The sequence below is a fragment of the Dama dama genome, chromosome 15 (assembly GCF_033118175.1).
Source record: "Dama dama isolate Ldn47 chromosome 15, ASM3311817v1, whole genome shotgun sequence".
NCBI classification, from domain to species: Eukaryota; Metazoa; Chordata; class Mammalia; order Artiodactyla; family Cervidae; genus Dama; species Dama dama.
The window spans coordinates 77,072,248-77,092,454 of NC_083695.1; the positions used below are offsets into that span (position 1 = coordinate 77,072,248).

General features: G+C 35.4%; 1 protein-coding gene across 1 annotated transcript in view; it reads left to right on the forward strand.

The window, feature by feature from the left end:
* SMC3 (structural maintenance of chromosomes 3) overlaps nucleotides 1-17,599 on the forward strand; it is a 38,019-nt gene extending 20,420 nt beyond the window's left edge. The window contains exons 14-29 of the mRNA XM_061162617.1: nucleotides 4,621-4,724; nucleotides 5,189-5,288; nucleotides 5,911-6,071; nucleotides 6,397-6,538; nucleotides 8,133-8,283; nucleotides 10,051-10,203; nucleotides 11,450-11,601; nucleotides 12,332-12,490; nucleotides 13,107-13,214; nucleotides 13,724-13,832; nucleotides 14,471-14,718; nucleotides 14,804-15,016; nucleotides 15,288-15,479; nucleotides 15,652-15,829; nucleotides 16,448-16,554; nucleotides 17,192-17,599. Coding sequence (XP_061018600.1) covers nucleotides 4,621-4,724; nucleotides 5,189-5,288; nucleotides 5,911-6,071; nucleotides 6,397-6,538; nucleotides 8,133-8,283; nucleotides 10,051-10,203; nucleotides 11,450-11,601; nucleotides 12,332-12,490; nucleotides 13,107-13,214; nucleotides 13,724-13,832; nucleotides 14,471-14,718; nucleotides 14,804-15,016; nucleotides 15,288-15,479; nucleotides 15,652-15,829; nucleotides 16,448-16,554; nucleotides 17,192-17,263 — 2,349 coding nt within the window. The 3' untranslated portion in view covers nucleotides 17,264-17,599. The remainder of the gene's footprint in view (nucleotides 1-4,620; nucleotides 4,725-5,188; nucleotides 5,289-5,910; nucleotides 6,072-6,396; nucleotides 6,539-8,132; nucleotides 8,284-10,050; nucleotides 10,204-11,449; nucleotides 11,602-12,331; nucleotides 12,491-13,106; nucleotides 13,215-13,723; nucleotides 13,833-14,470; nucleotides 14,719-14,803; nucleotides 15,017-15,287; nucleotides 15,480-15,651; nucleotides 15,830-16,447; nucleotides 16,555-17,191) is intronic.
* The last annotated feature ends 2,608 nt before the right edge of the window (nucleotides 17,600-20,207 follow it).

Below are 20,207 nucleotides of genomic sequence, written 5' to 3' on the forward strand. Positions count from 1 at the left end.
CTCCTCCAGGGGATCTTCCCCGACCAGGGGTCGAACCGTGGTCTCCTACCTTCATAGGCAGATTCTTTACCACTGAGCCATCAGTTCAGTTCAGTCGCTCAGTCATGTCCAACTCTTTGCGACTGCATGGAGCGCAGTACGCCAGGCTTCCCTGTCCATTACCAACTCCTCAAACTCAGGTCCACTGAGTCGGTGATGCCGTCCAACCATCTCATCTTCTGTCGTCCCCTTCTCCCACATTGAATCTTTCCCAGCATCAGGGTCTTTTTAAATGAGTCAGTTCTACGCATCAGGTGGCCAAAGTGTTGGAGTTTCAGTTTCAGCATCAGTCCTTCCAGTGAATATTCAGGACTGATTTCCTTTAGAATGGACAGGTTGGATCTCCTAACTGTCCAAGGGACTCTCAAGAGTCTTCTCTAACACCACAGTTCAAAAGCATCAATTCTTCAGCACTCAGCTTTCTTTATAGTCCAACTCTCATTTTCATGCATGACTACTGGAAAACCATAGCCTTGACTAGATGGACCTTTGTTAGCAAGGTAATGTCTCTGCTTTTTAATATGCTGTCTAGGTTGATCATAACTTTCCTTCCAAGGAGCAAGTGTCTTTTAATTTCATGGCTGCAGTCATCATCTGCAGTGATTTTGGAGCCCCCAAAAATAAAGTCAGCCACTGTTTCCCCATCTGTTTGCCATGAAGTGATGAGGCCAGATGCCATGATCTTAGTTTACTGAATGTTGAGTTTAAAGCCAACTTTTTCACTCTCCTCTTTCACTTTCATCAAGAGGCTCTTTAGTTCCTCTTCGCTTTCTGCTATAAGGGTGGTGTCATCTCCATATCTGAGGTTATTGATATTTCTCCTAACAATCTTGATTCTAGCTTGTGCTTCATCCAGCCCAGCGTTTCTCATGATGTACTCTGCATACAAGTTAAATAAGCAGGATAACAATATACAGCCTTGACGTATTCGTTTTCCTATTTGGAACCAGTCTGTTGTTCCATGTCCAGTTCTAACTGTTGCTTCTTGACCTGCATACAGAATTCTCAGGAGGCAGGTAAGGTGGTCTGGTATTCCCATCTCTCTAAGAATTTTCCAGTTTGTTGTGATCCACATAATCAAAGGCTTTGGCATAGTCAGTAAAGCAGAAATGGATATTTTTCTGGAACTCTCTTGCTTTTTCAGCAATCCAACGGATGTTGCCAATTTGATCTTTGGTTCCTCTGCCCTTTCTAAATCCAGCAGAACATCTGGAAGTTCATGGTTCATGTACTGTTGAAGCCTCCCTTGGAGAATATTGAGCATTACTTTGCTAGCGTGTGAGATGACTGCAATTGTGTTGTAGTTTGAACATTCTTTGGCATTGCCTTTCTTTGGGATTGGAATGAAAACTGACCTTTTCTAGTCCTGTGGCCACTGCTGAGTTTTCCAAATTTGCTGACATACTGAGTGCAGCACTTTCACAGCATCATCTTTTAGGATTTGAAATAGCTCAACTGGAATTCCATCACCTCCACTAGCTTTGTTCATAGTGATGCTTCCTAAGGCTCACTTGAGTTTACATTCCAGGATGTCTGGCTTTAGGTGAGTGATCACACCATCGTGATTATATGGGTTGTGAAGATCTTTATTATATAGTTCTTCTGTGTATTCTTACCACCTCTTCTTAATATTTTCTGCTTCTGTTAGGTCTGTACCATTTCTGTCATTTATATAGTTCTTAAGGCACTCTATCAGATCTAATCCCTTGAATCTATTTGTCACTTCCACTGTATAAATTCTCCAAGCCAGGCTTCAGCAATATGTGAACTTTGAACTTCCAGATGTTCAAGCTGGTTTTAGAAAAGGCAGAGGAACCAGAGATCAAATTGCCAGCATCCTCTGAATCATCGAAAAAGCAAGAGAGTTCCAGAAAAACATCTATTTCTGCTTTATTGACTATGCCAAAGCCTTTGACTGTGTGGATCACAATAAACTGTGGAAAATTCTGAAAGAGATGGGAATACTAGACCACCTGACCTGCCTCTTGAGAAACCTGTATACAGGTCAGGAAGCAACAGTTAGAACTGCACCTGGAACAACAGACTGGTTCTAAATAGGAAAAGGAGTATGTCAAAGCTCTATATTGTCACCCTGCTTATTTAACTTATATGCAGAGTACATCATGAGAAATGGTGGGCTGGAGGAAGCACAAGCTGGAATCAAGATTGCTGGGAGAAATATCAATAACTTCAGACATACAGATGACACCACCCTTATGGCAGAAAGTGAAAGTGAAAGAGGAGAGTGAACAAGTTGGTTTAAAGCTCAACATTTCAGAAAACTAAGATCATGGCATCCGGTCCCATCACTTCATGGGAAATAGATGGGGAAACAGTGTCTGACTTTATCTTTCTGGGCTCCAAAATCACTGCGGATGGTGACTGCAGCCATGAAATTAAAAGACACACTTGCTCCTTGGAAGGAAAGTTATGACCAACCTAGCCAGCATATTAAAAAGCAGACATTACTTTGCCAACAAAGGTCTATCTAGTCAAGGCTGTGGTTTTTCCAGTAGTCATGTGTGGATGTGAGAGTTGGACTATAAAGAAAGCTGAGCACAGAAGAATTGATGCTTTTGAACTGTGATGTTGAAGACTCTTGTGAGTCCCTTGGACTGCAAGGAGATCCAACCAGTCCATCTTAAAGGAGATCAGTCCTGGGTGCTCATTGGAGGGATTGATGCTGAAGCTGAAACTCCAATAATTTGGCCACCTGATGCTGCGTCAGATTGAGGGCAGGAGGAGAAGGGGACGACAGAGGATGAGATGGTTGGATGGCATCACCAACACAATGGACATGTGTTTGGGTGGACTCTGGGAATTGGTGATGGACAGGGAGGCCTGGCATGCTGCAGTCCATGGGGTTGCAAAGAGTCAGACACGACTGAGCGACTGAACTGAACTGAACTGTATAATCATAAGGGATTTGATTCAGGTCAGACCTGAATGGTCTAGTGGTTTTCCCTACTTTCTTCAATTTAAGTCTGAATTTTCAATAAGGAGTTCATGATCTGGCCACAGATCCCAGTCTTGTTTTTGCTGACTGTATAGAGCTTCTCCATCTTTGGCTGCAAAGAATGTAATCTGATTTCTGTATTGACCATCTGGTGATGTCCATGTGTAGAGTCTTCTCTTATGTTGTTGGAAGAGGGTGTTTGCTATGACCAGTGTGTTCTCTTGGCAAAACTTTATTAGCCTCTGCCCTGCTTCATTCTGTACTCCAAGGCCAAATTTGCCTGTTTTTCAAGGTATTTCTTGACTTCCTACTTTTGCATTCTAGTCCCCTGTAATGAAAAGGACATCTTTTTTGGGTGTTAGTTCTAGAAGGCCTTGTAGATCTTCATAGAACCGTTCAACTTCAGCTTCTTCAGCGTTACTGGTCAGGGCATAGACTTGGATTACCGTGATACTGAATGGTTTGCCTTGAAAACGAACAGAGGTCATTCTGTCGTTTTGAGATTGCATCCAAGTACTGCTTTTAGGACTCTTTGTTGACTATGATGGCTACTCCATTTCTACGGAGCTACCTGAGAAATCCATTATAAAGTACATATTATCTATTACCATATGCACTTATGTATTATATATTAGAGTTGTTTTGCCCATTTAATCCAATTTTTAGTGACTCATCTTTGGGTGTGTTCAACACTAAATCAGTTTTGTAAAGAAACAACTTTTCCTTGTACTCATCATCAGTTTATCTAATGTTTAATGTAATCAGTCACCTAAAAACAAAAACATACCGGGGAGCAAACAGAACTGATTCTGTAACCATAAACAGCTCAGCTGGTAGGACAAGTGACCAGGAGTAATAGACTACTGGCCAATGTGCTTTGGACTTTGGTCAGGAATGGAAAACAGGTTGAATGAGGTAGTCAGTTATTTGGGAATTTGTTAGTATTGTTTCAGTTGAGGTAGCTACAGTCCTGTCTTGAAATAAAAGGCATTTTTGTCTTGAGTTCATGGAAATATCAACCTCAACAGATGCCCTTTTTGAAAAAGCTTGGTGCTAAAACAGGACCTTGCAGTGAGAGGTTTTATTCATTCTTTTTTAAGTTTGAAATTATTTTTCAATATTTCAGTCACATTTAAGTGTATCAAAATGACCACTTGTGAGGGTGAACTCTGTTCTTTATTCTGGATAGAGATGATTTTACAGTGCTAATTACATTGTACAAAAGAGCCTTTTGCTTCTTAGTATGTTCCTAAATCTCTTGTGTTCTAGTGTGTTTGTGTGTGGGTAGAGGGGGCCATGTGAAAAGTATGTATTTCAGTGTTTTGAGAATTTATTAATAAATTTTTTTCTTCTAAAATTCTAGAGTATACATTATAGAAGTAGTAAGGTTATTAATGAACAAATTAATTGTTTTGATACATGTATGTGCTTGTTAAACCATCACCACAATTAAGATAACAAGCCTATTGATCACCCCAAAATTTTTCCCATACCCGTTGGTAATTCCTCTCTTCCTCCTTTCCTGGCCACTTCCATCCCCTGATAACAACTGACCTGCTTTCTATTACTAGGGATTAGTTTGTATGAAATTATATTTTAAATTTGAATTATTTTTATTTCCATAGAAACTGGATCAGGATCTTAATGAAGTCAAAGCTCGAGTTGAAGAACTGGACAGAAAATACTATGAAGTAAAAAATAAGAAAGATGAATTACAAAGTGAAAGAAAGTTAGTATAGACTAAAGTATGCCTTAATATTTTTGAGTAATGCTAGTTACTGGCTGTTAAATGGTCTTTAAGTGTTCATTGGAAGGACTGATACTGAAGCTGAAACTCCAATACTTTGGCCACCTCACGCGAAGAGTTGTCTCATTGGAAAAGACCCTGATGCTGGGAGGGATTGGGGCCAGGAGGAGAAGGGGACGACAGAGGATGAGATGGCTGGATGGCATCACCGACTCGATGGGCATGAGTTTGAGTAAACTCCAGGAGTTTGTGATGGACAGGGAGGCCTGGCGTGCTGCGATTCTTGGGGTCGCAAATAGTCGGACACGACTGAGTGACTGAACTGAACTGAATTGAAATTATAAATTAACTACAGAAGTTTAATTTCAGTCTTCCCGAAAAATTGTATACTGTTAGCATATTGGCTTAATTTTAAAATTAAAGACAGTCTATTTTTTATTGATTAGTTACTTGTGGAGAGAAGAGAATGCAGAACAGCAGGCACTTGCTGCTAAAAGAGAAGATCTTGAAAAGAAACAGCAACTTCTTAGAGCTGCAACAGGAAAGGTGGGTAGGTTCTTTTCATTACCTCAGCTTGCATTGAGTCAGTTATTACTGCACAAGAATTTATTAGCTTTCAAGAGAAGAGTGCAAATTACTTATCTTATAAATATGAAATACTGGATATCATTTAAGCACCCATGCTATTAAAAATAGCACTTGTGATTTCTAGATGAAGGGTCCATTTTTAATGCTAATATCATGGAACAGAATCCATAATACAAGGTGTTGCACATAGTTGGCATATTTCAAGGGAGTTGACCTATTGTTGGAGAGGGTGTTTAATCTGTGGTATATTTTTTATTTTTTAAAATTTTTATTGGCATATAGTTTATTTACAGAGTTGTATTAGTTTCAGGTGTTCAGCAAAGTGAATCAGTTACACATATAAGTATATCCACTCTTTTTTTTAGATTCTTTTTTCATATAGGGCGTTACTGAGTATTGAGTAGAGTTCCTTGTACTGTACAGTAGGTTGTTATTAGTTGTTTGTTTTATAGATAGTTGTGTATATGTCAATCCCAGTCTCCCAATTTGGTATATTTTTTTAATGTATAGAGTAATGGGGGCATTTTATATCAGCAGCAGTGCCACTAGTAGTATTTTACTATTTTTTGCTTTTGAACAGGCCATTTTAAATGGAATAGATAGCATAAATAAAGTGCTAGACCACTTCCGTCGAAAAGGAATAAACCAGCATGTTCAAAATGGCTATCATGGTATTGTGATGAATAACTTTGAATGTGAGCCTGCCTTCTACACATGTGTGGAAGTCACTGCTGGAAACAGGTGAGATTTTTTTTGCTTAATGTTTTGAGTTTTTAAAGAAAAAAGGAAATAAGAATAACCTAAGAAACAACTTTTTGTAGTTTAAATATATCCTCTTGTATTTAATATTCCAATCCTTTTATTTAACGTTCCAATTAAAGACGTCAATGCTAAGTGTTTGTTCCTAGTTGTAGAAACTAGGACTTCTCCTTTTTGTACTTCCTCTTCCTCCATTGGAATTTTCTGAGTAACCCTCCCGATACAAATTGGATTGCATAGAAAAAAGTAACTTGTTTGCTTAAATGTTTAAAGCACTTTGGACCTATTTCGTTCTCTTTACATGTAGGTTATTTTATCACATTGTTGATTCAGATGAAGTCAGCACGAAGATTTTGATGGAGTTTAATAAAATGAATCTTCCTGGAGAGGTTACTTTCCTGCCTCTTAACAAGTTAGATGTAAGGGATACTGCCTATCCTGAAACCAATGTGAGTTGATGTGTGTTAAAGTCTGACTTTCAGTAAGTTTTTTTCTTGATTTAGCACATGTTAGTGCACAACAAGCACTATACATTGTGGTTCACATGGTCTGTGAGGTAAGCTTTCCTTTCTTACCGTAGAGGATAGTTAATGCTGGATGAGGAAAGGAAGGAAGACAGAGGTCACAGCCATGACATAACCATTGCAAAATGTGCAAAGTGTTAACATACATCAGTACAGGATATTCTGAGAATGTAACTCAAGGAGACAAAAATTAAGATTTAATAATTGGAGAATTCCCTGAGGAAGTATCATTTCAAGTAAATAAGATTTCTGAATATTCTTTTAAATGGCTTATAAATTAGATTAAAAATATCTAACAATATGATAGGCTCTGAAAGCATAACATTGCTCTTGTTATTAGCTGGTATGCTTTTTAACAGATTAAAAATATTACCTAGACATCATCCTTGATAAAAATGTAATTGCTTTGAGGTGTTTGGCTTCAGAATGTTGATGGTAGTAGCAGTTATTTCACTGTTTTTTAAGGTTAAAGCTAAAACCCTGGGAGAATGATCTACAGTTGAAGAGGAACAGTGAGAATCTTACAAGCTATTTAAGTGGTCTAGCTTTTTCTTTTAAATCTACAAATTATCTCTGAAGTTTTGAGGAGGAGAAATTGAGTCATAAATGTGATGTGTGAGTGAAGCAAGTCACAAAAGAATGCATATGGTGTTGTTCCCTTTACAATACCTGAACAAAAGTAATCTTAGATGATAGAACTACAAGTGCAAGGAAGTGATTACCACAGAATTATAATAGTAGTCATCACCAGCAGGTAACCAATGGAGATAACCACTATGATTAGAAGAGGGCTACACTTACGACTTCTGGGTTTTATGGTAGTGTTTTGTTTCTTTTCCTACATGGTGGTTATATTGGTGTTTGCTTTGTAATTATTAATTTAAGCTTAACATATTTATTGCTTTTTTCTGTATTAGGATGTATTTCCTAATTAAAAATTCAATTATGCCAGTTGAGAGAAAAAAGGGAAAATAAATTTTATCTGAAAATAAATTTTATCTAAAAGGTTATATGTGTGTAGATTATTAGATGTAAATAAAGTGAAAATATTTTGAGAATATACTACTAGTTTATATTTGTCCCTTCTGTGTGACAGATGCTACACTAAATGTTTCACATTTATAACTTGCCTAGTCTTACCTTTGTGAGGAAGGTACTGTTGTTATTGTAGTTCTATAGATGAGTACAGAAGTTAAGCAACTTGTCCAGAGCACACATCTGAGAAGCAAAACTGAGACTTGAACTTGAGCAGTCAGGCTCCGGAGCCACTGAGCTCTTTATCACTGTACTCTGAAAACCTCTATACTATAGAAAACCTGGATGACTTACATGAGTACAATTTCCAGGATATTTCAGTAGAATGAATTTTCTCACTTGTTCAGTATAAAAATCAATAGTTTTGAAACGTTAAGGCATTTTGTTTATTTGTATTTCAGAAAAATGTAATTTACAATTATGATAATATTTTAACTAATTGTGTTGTGAATTCTTTGCTTGCTAACAACATACTCATTTTTAGGATGCTATTCCTATGATAAGTAAATTGAGGTACAATCCCAGATTTGACAAAGCTTTCAAACATGTATTTGGAAAAACACTTATTTGCCGTAGTATGGAAGTTTCAACCCAGCTGGCCCGTGCTTTCACTATGGACTGCATTACCTTGGAAGGTTTGTAATAGTAATTATTTGCTTTGAACAAATAAATTCCTTTAAAAGTGTTTGAAAATTCATGTGCAGTTACTTCTCATTTTTAAATCCTGTTGGTTTATTCAAGTCAGAATTTCAACAAAGTCAACACTTTATGTTTAATTGATGTCTCATAAGTATAATCATTTAATGCATAGTAGAATTTCTTAACCTTTTTGGCACCATGGACTTGGTTTAGTGAAGCCTCTGGCACCTTTCTCAAAGATTTTTTAAATGTATAAAACAAAATACTTTGGATCAGCAAAGAAACCAGTTGGCATGGTTATCGCAGTATTTCTAGAAATATGACATAGTAATTTATTCTTTAAGATATTAAAAAATGAGATTTAGCAGTGGACCTCCTGAGTTTTATTTTGAATGAAGGTTAAGAACCTCTGGTATATGGGTTCACTTGTCCTCATTTTCTGTTGTTTTTTTCCCCCCTATATGTTTGCAGGGAAGCATAAACAGTTTCAGTATAGCACAGTTCTGTTTTCCTCCCACCCCCAGAAATTTACTTTTTCAAAGAAATTCTTGTGTTCTGTCATCATTTTTTTTTTTCATTCTTTTTTCTATTCTATTTGCAGCAGTGATTTCCAACATCCTGTCCTCCAGGTCACTTATTCATTCTTCTGCATCAGTTATTCTGCTGTTGATTCCTTTTTAGTGTATTGTTCATCTCGTTTGTTCTTTAGTTTTTCTACGTCTCTGGTAAACATTTCTGCATCTTCTCAATCTTTGCCTCTGTTCTGTTTCTGAGATTCTGGATCACCTTGACTATCATTCTGAGTTCTTCTGGAAGATTGCCTCTCTCCATTTCATTTGGTTGTTTTTCTGGGGTTTTATCTTGCCCCTTCCTCTGAGACAAAACCCTCTGCTTTTTTCATCCTGGTTAACTTTCTGTGATGTGGTTTTGGTTTTAGCTGCTGCGAGACTGTGGTTCTTCTTGCTGCTTCTGTCTGCCCTCTCAAAAATCTTTAGTGTTCTGGATTTGTCTTACTGCTTCCTCTTTACTAGGTTAGGTCAAGCATTCTTGGCATGAGTGATGTGTACATCTTACTGCATCACTTTGTGTCCCACTGTAGTGACACCAGGTTTGACCACTAGCATATCTTGGTTGTAAAGGTACCTTTTTCCCTTTGTAAGTAATAACTGATATGTGGGGTTATCCTTTAAGGCCACGTGAGTATCAGGTTCCCCCAAAAGTTTCTTTGCCAGTGTCTTAGCGTCCTTTGGGGACCCTTGCCTGACTTGGTTTAATACATTGAGGGTTTCAAAATGATCATTCTAAAATGCTGTGATTGCTTCTATATTTATTAGCTGTCACTTCTCTGTAAAGAAAAGCCCCTTCCTTTTTTCCTTTTTGTGTATTGCTGTGATTCATGGATTTTTTTTTTTTTATTCAATGTGTAACCAAATTGCCATTGCTATTTTTGATTTTCATATTTCCCCAGTTATGGCCATTGGGAATTTCAAGCTAGGTTCTGTGTCCTGTTGACATGTTCCTGTTAGTCTTTAACACTTCTTTCCTTTCTGGCAAATGTTCAGGTTTACCTGGAAGGTATATTTCTTAAGTGCAAGTGTTAATATTGTAAAACAACATTTTTTCCGAGGTGGCTTAAACTCTTAAGTTCTTATTAAATAGGTAAAACCTTTAGATTAATCTAGTTGTTTGATTATGAATCAATTTATTGTTGAATAAAGAAGTTGTTATACAGAATTACTAATTTTCTTATGTTTTATTAACAGGTGACCAAGTTAGTCATCGAGGTGCTTTGACTGGAGGCTATTATGATACAAGGAAGTCTAGACTTGAATTACAAAAAGATGTTAGAAAAGCAGAAGAAGAACTTGGTGAGCTTGAAGCGAAGCTCAATGAAAATCTGCGCAGAAATATTGAAAATATCTTTTAGTCTTGTGTTGCTGTAGAGAAAAAGCTGTTTTGATTGGAAAATAGAATCTTTTGAGTGTTAGATGTATTTTCATATATAAGTGGGGGAAAATATCCCATGTGTTTTAGTTTGACTTTTATTTAAGCTTGTGTAGTATGTCCGTTTAACTTCCGAAAACAGGGAGAAAACTAAAAACCATTGTAATAGCCTTTGCTTAGCTGTTACATAGTTAATGGCAATGAATGTATTTCTGAGAGAAAAGAACCTGAGGAACACGGAAATTTAAGATTGTAAAGGAAGCTGAGGAGGGTTTGTCCGACAATTATAGGAAGAAAACCAGGATAGGGTTTCAGTGGAAGAAGAGTGGGCAGTATCAGGAATGTCACATATTACATAGAAGTTAAATATATAAGGATTGAAAAATGTCTATTAGGGGTTATTATCTTGAGTTTCAGATTTAGTATTAGTGAAGGAAATGTCCATCAAAATGCGAGTCTTAGTAACCATAGTTCTTTCCGTTCTTTCAGATAAAAATGGTGTTCTGTGAAAAGTGACTAGTTCGGCTCACAACTAAAACAGTTGTGCATGTCCATTTTCTTAAAATAACCACGGTATAAGGCAAAAGTGCTTTGTGTATATACCTTGCATTATGTCACACAGTATTAAATACAGGTGCTCAAGCAGTGAAAGTAATTATTTTTACTGCTTCGTTAGGATATTTTTAGTGAAACTGGCATTTGAAAAATCGTGAGTATATAGCTTCTTTGTCATCAGTTGGAAGCAAGAGCACAGAGAAGAAGGCAAATAAACATCTTAGCTTTGACTTTGCATACTTTGAGATCTGCCCAAATTTGGCAAGATTTGAGCACAGAGCCTGGGAAAATACATGAAGCCTCCTCTTCACGTCTAACTCTTATATAGTGCTTTAAGCATAATAGCTTATATAGTAAATACTTGTTGAATGAAAAAAATATATATTTTAAAATGTGTATCATTTAGCTTCCTTTAGGACTTTCCCCTGGTTCTGTTTATTTATTTATTTTGTATAGCAGTTGGTAAAATTGTATGTTATTTTGAGAGAGAAGTGGGTTAAAATGTTTAAAGCTTCTTTTATGACTAAACACAGTTGACATTGTATTTAATTCTGTGTTGTTATGGTACTTAAATTTGGGGAAATAGCTTAACCTAGGGATAAAGAAAAGGAAGGGGATACAAGTTAATAGGCACTGAAGAGAATTTTCCTTAGCCTTGTATATGGATTAATAATGAAATTGATCAGCTGATGAACCAAATGCAGCAAATAGAGACTCAGCAAAGGAAATTTAAAGCATCTCGAGATAGCATATTATCAGAAATGAAGATGTTAAAAGAGAAGAGGCAGCAGTCAGAGAAAACCTTTATGCCCAAGGTTCGTAAGTATGCTTTTTTAAAATATAATTATATAGATTTGGGCTAGACTATATATTGTGTAAGTTATATAACATATACATTATGTTCCATTTTCATTTAGGCCCATACTTTGGGTATCTGCATGTATCTTTATCACTTATTCATGAGTACTTAAGAGTCTACTTTTGTAGGCCAAATTCAGATTTTCCAACTTCATTAAGCAAGTAGGCATTTTGAGCCATGGCATAAAAGTATTGTCCAATAGTCAGCCAGGTACCATTTGTGTCTGTAAATGCTACTTATGGATTTATTTGATTGCATTTTGTCCAAGTTATATTGAAATGAGTTAGAAAGTGAACTGTTACTGCTATTACAAATGATAATATCCATTGGTCTAATAAACATGAGTTTTGACAAAAACTACTAATTTTGTACATCAATTATACTAAAACAACAAAGTTAAAAATGTAGTGTATATACCCACAATTAGACCACCCTAACATTCTAGCAACTTCTATATAGTTTGACCATGGAATATGATGTATTCCACACATCCTGCATAACATTGCATCATAAACGTTTTTCTTGTTGCTGCATAGTTCTAATTATCAAATGTAATGGGCATCTATTTAATTGAGATAATATTATTTAAGCTCACTTTAATATCAAATAAAGATGGTCTTTAATTTTTCACTACTCTAAGTGATACACTAATACCGTTACTAATAAATGGAAAATCTGTCATATAGCAACGTAGCTTACAAAGTTTGGAGGCAAGTTTGCATGCTATGGAGTCCACCAGAGAATCACTGAAAGCAGAACTGGGAACTGATTTGCTTTCTCAACTTAGTCTGGAAGATCAGAAGAGAGTAGATGCACTGAACGATGAAATTCGTCAGCTTCAGCAGGCAAGTACAGTTGACAGAAGAAAAAATGTGGTAATCAGCTGTTGTGCAGAGGGTCTTTCTTGCTAGTAAAGGAGTGTGAAAGAGATTATTGAGATAATATAAGACTTATTAGACTTCCAGTATCCATTAAAGTAAATGAGATTTTAGTAAGTTTTTTGAAACCTTATGATAGGATTGTATAAGAAATCTTTATTTTCTTTCATCTTATTTAATGCGTGTTTGTCATTAGTAAAATCGATCTTGTTAACTTTGCTGTATTTATTGATCTGACCACCTTTACATATTTAAAAATATTGTTTTGATTAAATATTTTAATAACATTTGATTCTTAAATATAGATGTAAATAATTAACACGAAATTCAAAAAGTGAAAAGCAGAAAAGAAAAATATTTTTGGTAGTATGCCTTATGAAAAGAACCAGGCACAAAAATAGCCTTCTGGATAGATAAGAGAGTAGATGAAGAAAATAAAGGTGTTTTTGGAAAGGTATAAAACCTCTTGTTTCAGCTTATTTGAACACAAGTAATGAAGACAACAACAGGTTAACTGCATTCCTGTATGTGAAATGAGCATGCCTATGTAGACGAACAATTTTGTTTTTCTTTTTTCTTCTAGGAAAACAGACAACTACTGAATGAAAGAATTAAATTAGAAGGTATTATTACTCGAGTAGAGACTTACCTCAATGAGAATTTGAGAAAACGCTTGGACCAAGTAGAACAGGTATGTTCTCTTTTGATGGTTTCTTGATGAGCACAGCCTTTTGAAAATGCTAATGTGAGAGGCTCTGACTTAAGAGTATGGACTCTGGGGACAGAAAGACTAGCAGTCTGACTACCTGCCTTGGCTTGGAGATCTCACACTGCCATCTAGTGTGCTGTGTTGGTCAAGTCATGTGATGTTTCTAAGCTCCAGTTTCCTCTTGTGTAAAATAAGCTTAGCAGTATGTTTTGTGTGATTATCTGGCATATTCTAGGTACTCAGTAAATATTAATTACGAATATTTTCTCAGTAGTGGTCAGATGCTAAGAAATTTTTTAGTCAATCATTTTTTTCCTGCTTAATGGGTGCCTTAAGTATTTGCTATACTATTTGAAGTATTTTTTTGGTTTCCTTAAGTGTTTATTCAAACATATCAACAGCTATGTAAACACTGGCAGTCATAACATTCTGAAACTAACAAAATTTATATTTTTATGGCTTAATGCTCCTGTGTTCCTTTTGTGTTACAGGAACTCAATGAACTGAGAGAGACAGAAGGGGGTACCGTTCTCACCGCTACAACCTCAGAACTTGAAGCCATCAATAAAAGGGTGAAAGATACCATGGCACGATCAGAAGGTGAATTTTTACTTTGTAAAAATGTTTTTGGTATCTAGTTAAATTTAGCTTATTCATTTTATAAGACTGTGTATTAAAAAATGAAATACCCAAATAGGCAAAAGCATGTACCAGAAGTTTTCATCATAAACAGTTTCTAGTGAACAGTTTAGGGTGTTGATTATAAATAGTCGCCTTCATTTTATTGAAATGTTTGTGACAGTTTTTAAGAGACCATACATTATTAGTTTCATTGACAAAAACATGGACTAGCTGAATCAAGTAAATGACACTTAATTGCTGAGAAGAAAATTATTTTAGGTTTTTATAAACATGAATAATAAAAACTTTATATATGAATCGAACGGCTTGTGTACACTCCCAATTTTATTCTGAATTCTTTCATAAATTTTCACAGGAAAATTTAAACCTGTTTATTTTGATAGATTTGACTATTAAATCATTGATCAGATAACAGTCTGGCCTTAAAAATAGGTGTTATGGAGAATTCCCTGGCGATCCAGTGGTTAGGACTCCCTGCTTTCATGCCAAGGATCTAGGTTCAATCCCTGGTCAGGGAACTAAGATCCAGCAAGCCGCATGGCTCAGCCAAAATAAAATAAGTATTATGGCCTAATTTGGTGTTCCCCCCATTTTAGATTTGGACAATTCCATTGATAAAACAGAAGCTGGGATTAAGGAGTTGCAGAAGAGTATGGAGCGCTGGAAAAATATGGAAAAAGAACACATGGATGCTATAAATCATGATACTAAAGAACTAGAAAAGATGACAAATAGACAAGGCATGCTGCTGAAGAAGAAAGAAGAGTGTATGAAGAAAATTCGAGAACTTGGATCACTTCCTCAGGAAGCGTTTGAAAAATACCAGACACTGAGCCTCAAACAGGTAAATCTAGCTGATTTTAAGTATGAAATCTCATTGCAAATTTCCCTACATGTGAGCTTATCTATGTTTTTTTTCCTCTTTATAGTTGTTTCGAAAACTTGAACAGTGCAACACAGAATTGAAGAAGTACAGCCATGTTAACAAAAAAGCTTTAGATCAGTTTGTAAATTTCTCAGAGCAGAAAGAAAAGTTAATAAAGCGACAAGAAGAGTTGGACAGGGGGTACAAATCAATCATGGAACTGATGAACGTACTTGAACTTCGAAAATATGAAGCTATTCAGTTAACTTTCAAACAGGTATGTTTCTGTTTGTAGTTAATACACAAGCTAAAATATTCAGATACTCAGTTTATCATTCAATTTGTAAAGGTTTTAAAGCTTTTTTTCCACTGATAATTGTTCTAATACTTACAGATATCCAGTGTATACACAACTCTTAAAAGGATCCAATCTGTTATTCTTTGATTAAAAAATAAAAATATTTTTGATGGCTTTTAAATAATTTTTGTCTTTGTTTTAAAAAGTACATATTCCATTTGACACTTATTTATATATTATTCATTTTAAGGTATCCAAAAACTTTAGTGAAGTATTCCAGAAGTTGGTCCCTGGTGGCAAAGCTACTTTGGTGATGAAGAAAGGAGATGTGGAAGGCAGTCAGTCTCAGGATGAAGGAGAAGGGAGCGGTGAAAGTGAGAGGGGCTCTGGATCACAAAGCAGCGTTCCATCAGTTGACCAGTTCACTGGAGTTGGAATTAGGGTAAAATAACTTTATAGCCAGTTTTCCCGAGAACATTGTCATAGTGGAATATTTTGCATATCTTAAATTGGTGTACTGTATGCAATTTAATTTTAAGAGACGATGGTGATTTTTAACTCTATTTAAATATTTAACTCTAATAAAATATTTAACTAATTAAATATTTTCTCAGGTGTCATTTACAGGAAAACAAGGTGAAATGAGAGAAATGCAACAGCTTTCAGGTGGACAGAAATCCTTGGTAGCTCTTGCTCTGATTTTTGCCATTCAGAAATGTGACCCAGCTCCTTTTTACTTGTTTGATGAGATTGACCAGGCTCTGGATGCTCAGCACAGAAAGGCTGTGTCAGGTACAGTTTTGGTATCATAGCTTCATAGTAAATTACTAGAAATGATAGCTTGCCTCTTTTATCATATATTTCTTGCTGCCTGAGGTACCTGGGGAGACTAGACAGGGTGTTATTTAATAAACAAAATAATTTCTCTTTTAACAAAGTTTTTTAAATTTAATACTAGACTACAAAGTTTGGTTCTATGAGAAACATGAAATAATTGAAAATCCAACCCCAGTTAAGCTTTTATACAAACGTCTCTACTTTTAAAACTTGTTTGTCATAAACAGATTTGATTCTGTGTTTAAATAATCTATACCTGATCTTTAGTAGTTCAGAAGATCTTGGGGGAGTGGGTAGCCAGGAAAAGGTTGCTTTTGGTTTTTCTGGATGAGAAAAATTTACTTTGCTCTGACATTATTTCTAATCCTGTGTTAGAAAATGCTGCTTTTATATTCTGTAACTAAGATATTGGTGTTAAAGATTTATCCCTAGCTTAAGAAACAAGTTAATGCTTTCTGTAGATGTATGCAAACAGGTAGTTTTAAATTTTAGGTAAGAGTAAAGATCGTTGTTTTTAAACTTTTTAGTTCTGCTGAGAAAACGGTTTTATTAAATTACTCTTTCTTTTTACAGATATGATTATGGAGCTTGCTGTACATGCTCAATTCATTACAACTACTTTTAGGCCTGAGCTGCTTGAGTCAGCTGACAAATTCTATGGTGTGAAGTTCAGAAATAAGGTAAGATTTTTTTACATGAAGTTTTAAGTTCATATAGTATTTAATCCATTGTATCTGTTGAATTCTTTTTTTGTTGTTACTTAAGTCATGAGAAAAAAATTCAGAAACTTATTGCTTATCTGATGATGATGTCTTTGTGAAGAAAAACTTAAAATGTGTATGAAGCTTATCAGGGTTTTTTTTTTTTTGCATTTATTGCAGTTTTATTTTCATTGGCATTAAGAGACATTATCCTCCTCTCTAGTCTATTTAGTGCTTATTTAATGCACAGTCTTTAACATTTACATACATTGATTTATATTTGGTTAGAGCACACAGCTCTTCCAGATGTTTTCAGCCTTAAAATTCTTTGAAATAGCAAAGTAATAAAAACTGAACAAGAATGTGGTTAAGATATTTAGATGTTAGTACTTATCTGTATTTCAGAGCATTAAAATGCAGAATATTTTTTAAACTCATGTGTTGAACAAACAGCATTAAAATAAGGGTTTTATCAGTCAGTGTTTTAGTCAGTTGACTTGAAATATGAAATTTATAGGTAATTGGCTGTATTTTTAAAATATTACCATATCCAGTGGGAACACTGATAAATTTCTTTACAATTTAACAGATTGTGTTTTTAATGTATATTCTTCAGGTTAGTCATATTGATGTGATCACAGCAGAGATGGCCAAAGACTTTGTAGAAGATGATACCACTCATGGTTAATTGGAAAATACTGCCCATTGGTCTGGAAGATGTGTATAGTAATATGATCCTTTTACCCAGGAACTGTAAATTTAAACCTAAATATCTGGTCATTATTAATAGTTTTCAGACTTAGAGTATACATAGTCCTTTTATATTTCTGTCATTGTATTTTATAACATACTCTGTAATGTTACATTTCTATTCATAGTTTAAGGATTTTATTTCCCACACAACTTTTTGTAAAGTGTTCTCCTGTTTTAAATCTTTTAAAATGTGCTAAATGTTCTTTCCTAATTATTTTATCAAGTGTATTGCCTCTTTTTATAGCTTCAATTAAATTGGTTTTATGACTAACTGTTTTATGTGGCTTTTTATTTATAGTTGTATGATTGGAAACAAATTTTTCTTAAATATCTGCTTTTTGTTTTGCTTAAGAAAAGGTCTGCCTTCACCTAAAAGAAGATTTTTTAAATATGGCTTAATATTCTGTTGAATTGCAACATGATTCCCAATCCTGGCTTTAAATCCATGGAGGGAGCTTTTAAAAATGTAACACGACTTGATTCTTTCCCTAGACCACTTGAACCCAAATCTCTAAGGGATAGAGTCTTGGTCAATGTTAATTCTAAAGTTCCGTAAGGTGATCCTGACCCTCGGTGAGGATTAGAAACCCTGCTGTAACTCAATGTAACTGTCCTTTAAAAAGTATTTTTAATTTAAAATGGCAGTGTGTTTAATAGAAGTTAGGAAGAGTATCCAAGAAATTGACCTGTAAAAGTTGTTCCTCCAGATAAGTAAATAGTTTGGAAAACCTTGTTATTGGAACGTCGGTCTTTTCCCAAAGGAGAGCTTTGTTGTTTATTGTGTTTTTAAATTGCTTATTGAGGTAATTCACACAACATAACATTCAGCCTTCAAAACAGTATAGAGCAATTCAGTGCATTTTAGTTTATTCACAGAATTGTGCAGCCATCTGTACAATCAAATTTTAGAGCATTTCAAATCAAAACCACAATGAGGTACCATTACACGCCAGTCAGGATGGCTGCTATCCAAAAATCTACCAGCAATCAATGCTCGAGAGGGGGTAGAGAAAAGGGAACCCTCTTACCCTGTTGGTGGGAATGCAAACTAGTACAGCCACTATGGAGAACAGTGTGGAGATTCCTTAAAAAACTGGAAATAGAACTGCCATATGACCCAGCAATCCCACTGCTGGGCATACACACCGAGGAAACCAGATCTGAAAGAGACACGTGCACCCCAATGTTCATCGCAGCACTGTTTATAATAGCCAGGACATGGAAGCAACCTAGATGCCCATCAGCAGACGGATGGATAGGAAAGCTGTGGTACATATACACCATGGAATATTACTCAGCCATTAAAAAGAATTCATTTGAATCAGTTCTAATGAGATGGATGAAACTGGAGCCTATTATACAGAGTGAAATAAGCCAGAAAGAAAAACACCAATACAGTATACTAACGCATATATATGGTATTTAGAAAGATGGTAACGATAACCCTATATGCAAGACAAAAAGACACAGATGTATAGAACAGATTTTTGGACTCTATGGGAGAAGGCGAGGGTGGGATGATCTGAGAGAACAGCATCAAAACATGTATGGGTGAAACAGATCGCCAGTCCAGGTTGGATGCATGAGACAAGTGCTCGGGGCTGGTGCACTGGGATGACCCAGAGGGATGGGATGGGGAGGGAGGTGGGAGGGGGGATCAGGGTGGGGAACACATGTAAATCCATGGCTGATTCATGTCAATGTATGGCAAAACCCACTACAAAATGTTGTAAAGTGATTAGCCTCCAACTAATAAAAATAAATGAAAAATTTAAAAAAACAACTTTGACATAGTTACTATTACTAGCTATTACTTGGGAAAATGGAGTGAAATTTGTTTTTGTGGTGAGGAAGGAGGCAAAATTTATTAGATTAAAAACTCTAATGAGAAAGATCTGCTTATTTGGTTGGTGTTTCACACTTTTATAAAATAAATTATTGCTTTGGATGAAAAAAAAAATTTAGAGCATTTCCGTTACCCCAAAAGTAACACTGTACCAATAAGCAGTCACTCTACATCTCCCTTTCCTCTTATTATTCCCCTGGCAACCACAGATTTATGTTTCATACTATGGATTTGCCTATTCTGGACATTTCATGTAAATGGAATTATACAATATAGGACCTTTTGTGACTAGCTGCCTTTATTTAGCATGTTTTCAAGGTTCATTTATGGTGTAGCACATACCAGTATTTGATTCCATTTTATTGCTGAATAATATTTACCCATTGTATGATTATACAGTTTGACTCAGAAACAACATTTGTTTGAACTGGTCAGGTCCGCTTATACTTCGGTATTTTTTCAATATAATTACCTGTATTTTCATTTTATGGATTTTTAAGTATGAGGATAAAGTTTGTGTTCATAATATATGGAATCAAAAGATCTAGAGTTTAAGTCCTCATTCTATCCAAACTTTCAGTTTCCTGCCCTTGGGTGAGTCATTTATCATTTCCTTTGTTTTTGAGGCAAAGATAGCATTACTTGAATTTTCAGCTCTAAGGGGAAGTCAGCACCCCTAACCTTTATGTTGTTCAGAGGTCAACTGTATACTGTGTTGTTTAATCATTCATTAGTTGGACATTTGGGTTGTTTCTACATTTTGGCTATTATAAATAATGCCTCTTTGAACATCTATGAACAAGTTTTTATGTGTTTTCATTTTGGGTATTTACCTAGGATTGGAATTGTTGGTCATGTGGTATGTTTAATATTTTGAGGAACTTCCAAACTTTTCCAAAGGAACTGTACCATTTTATACTTCTACCAGTAATTTATGAGGGTTCTGATTTTTCCATATCGTCACCAACATTTAATCTCTCTTTTTGTTATAGTCATTCTTGTGTGAAGTGGTATACTTACTGTGGTTTTAATT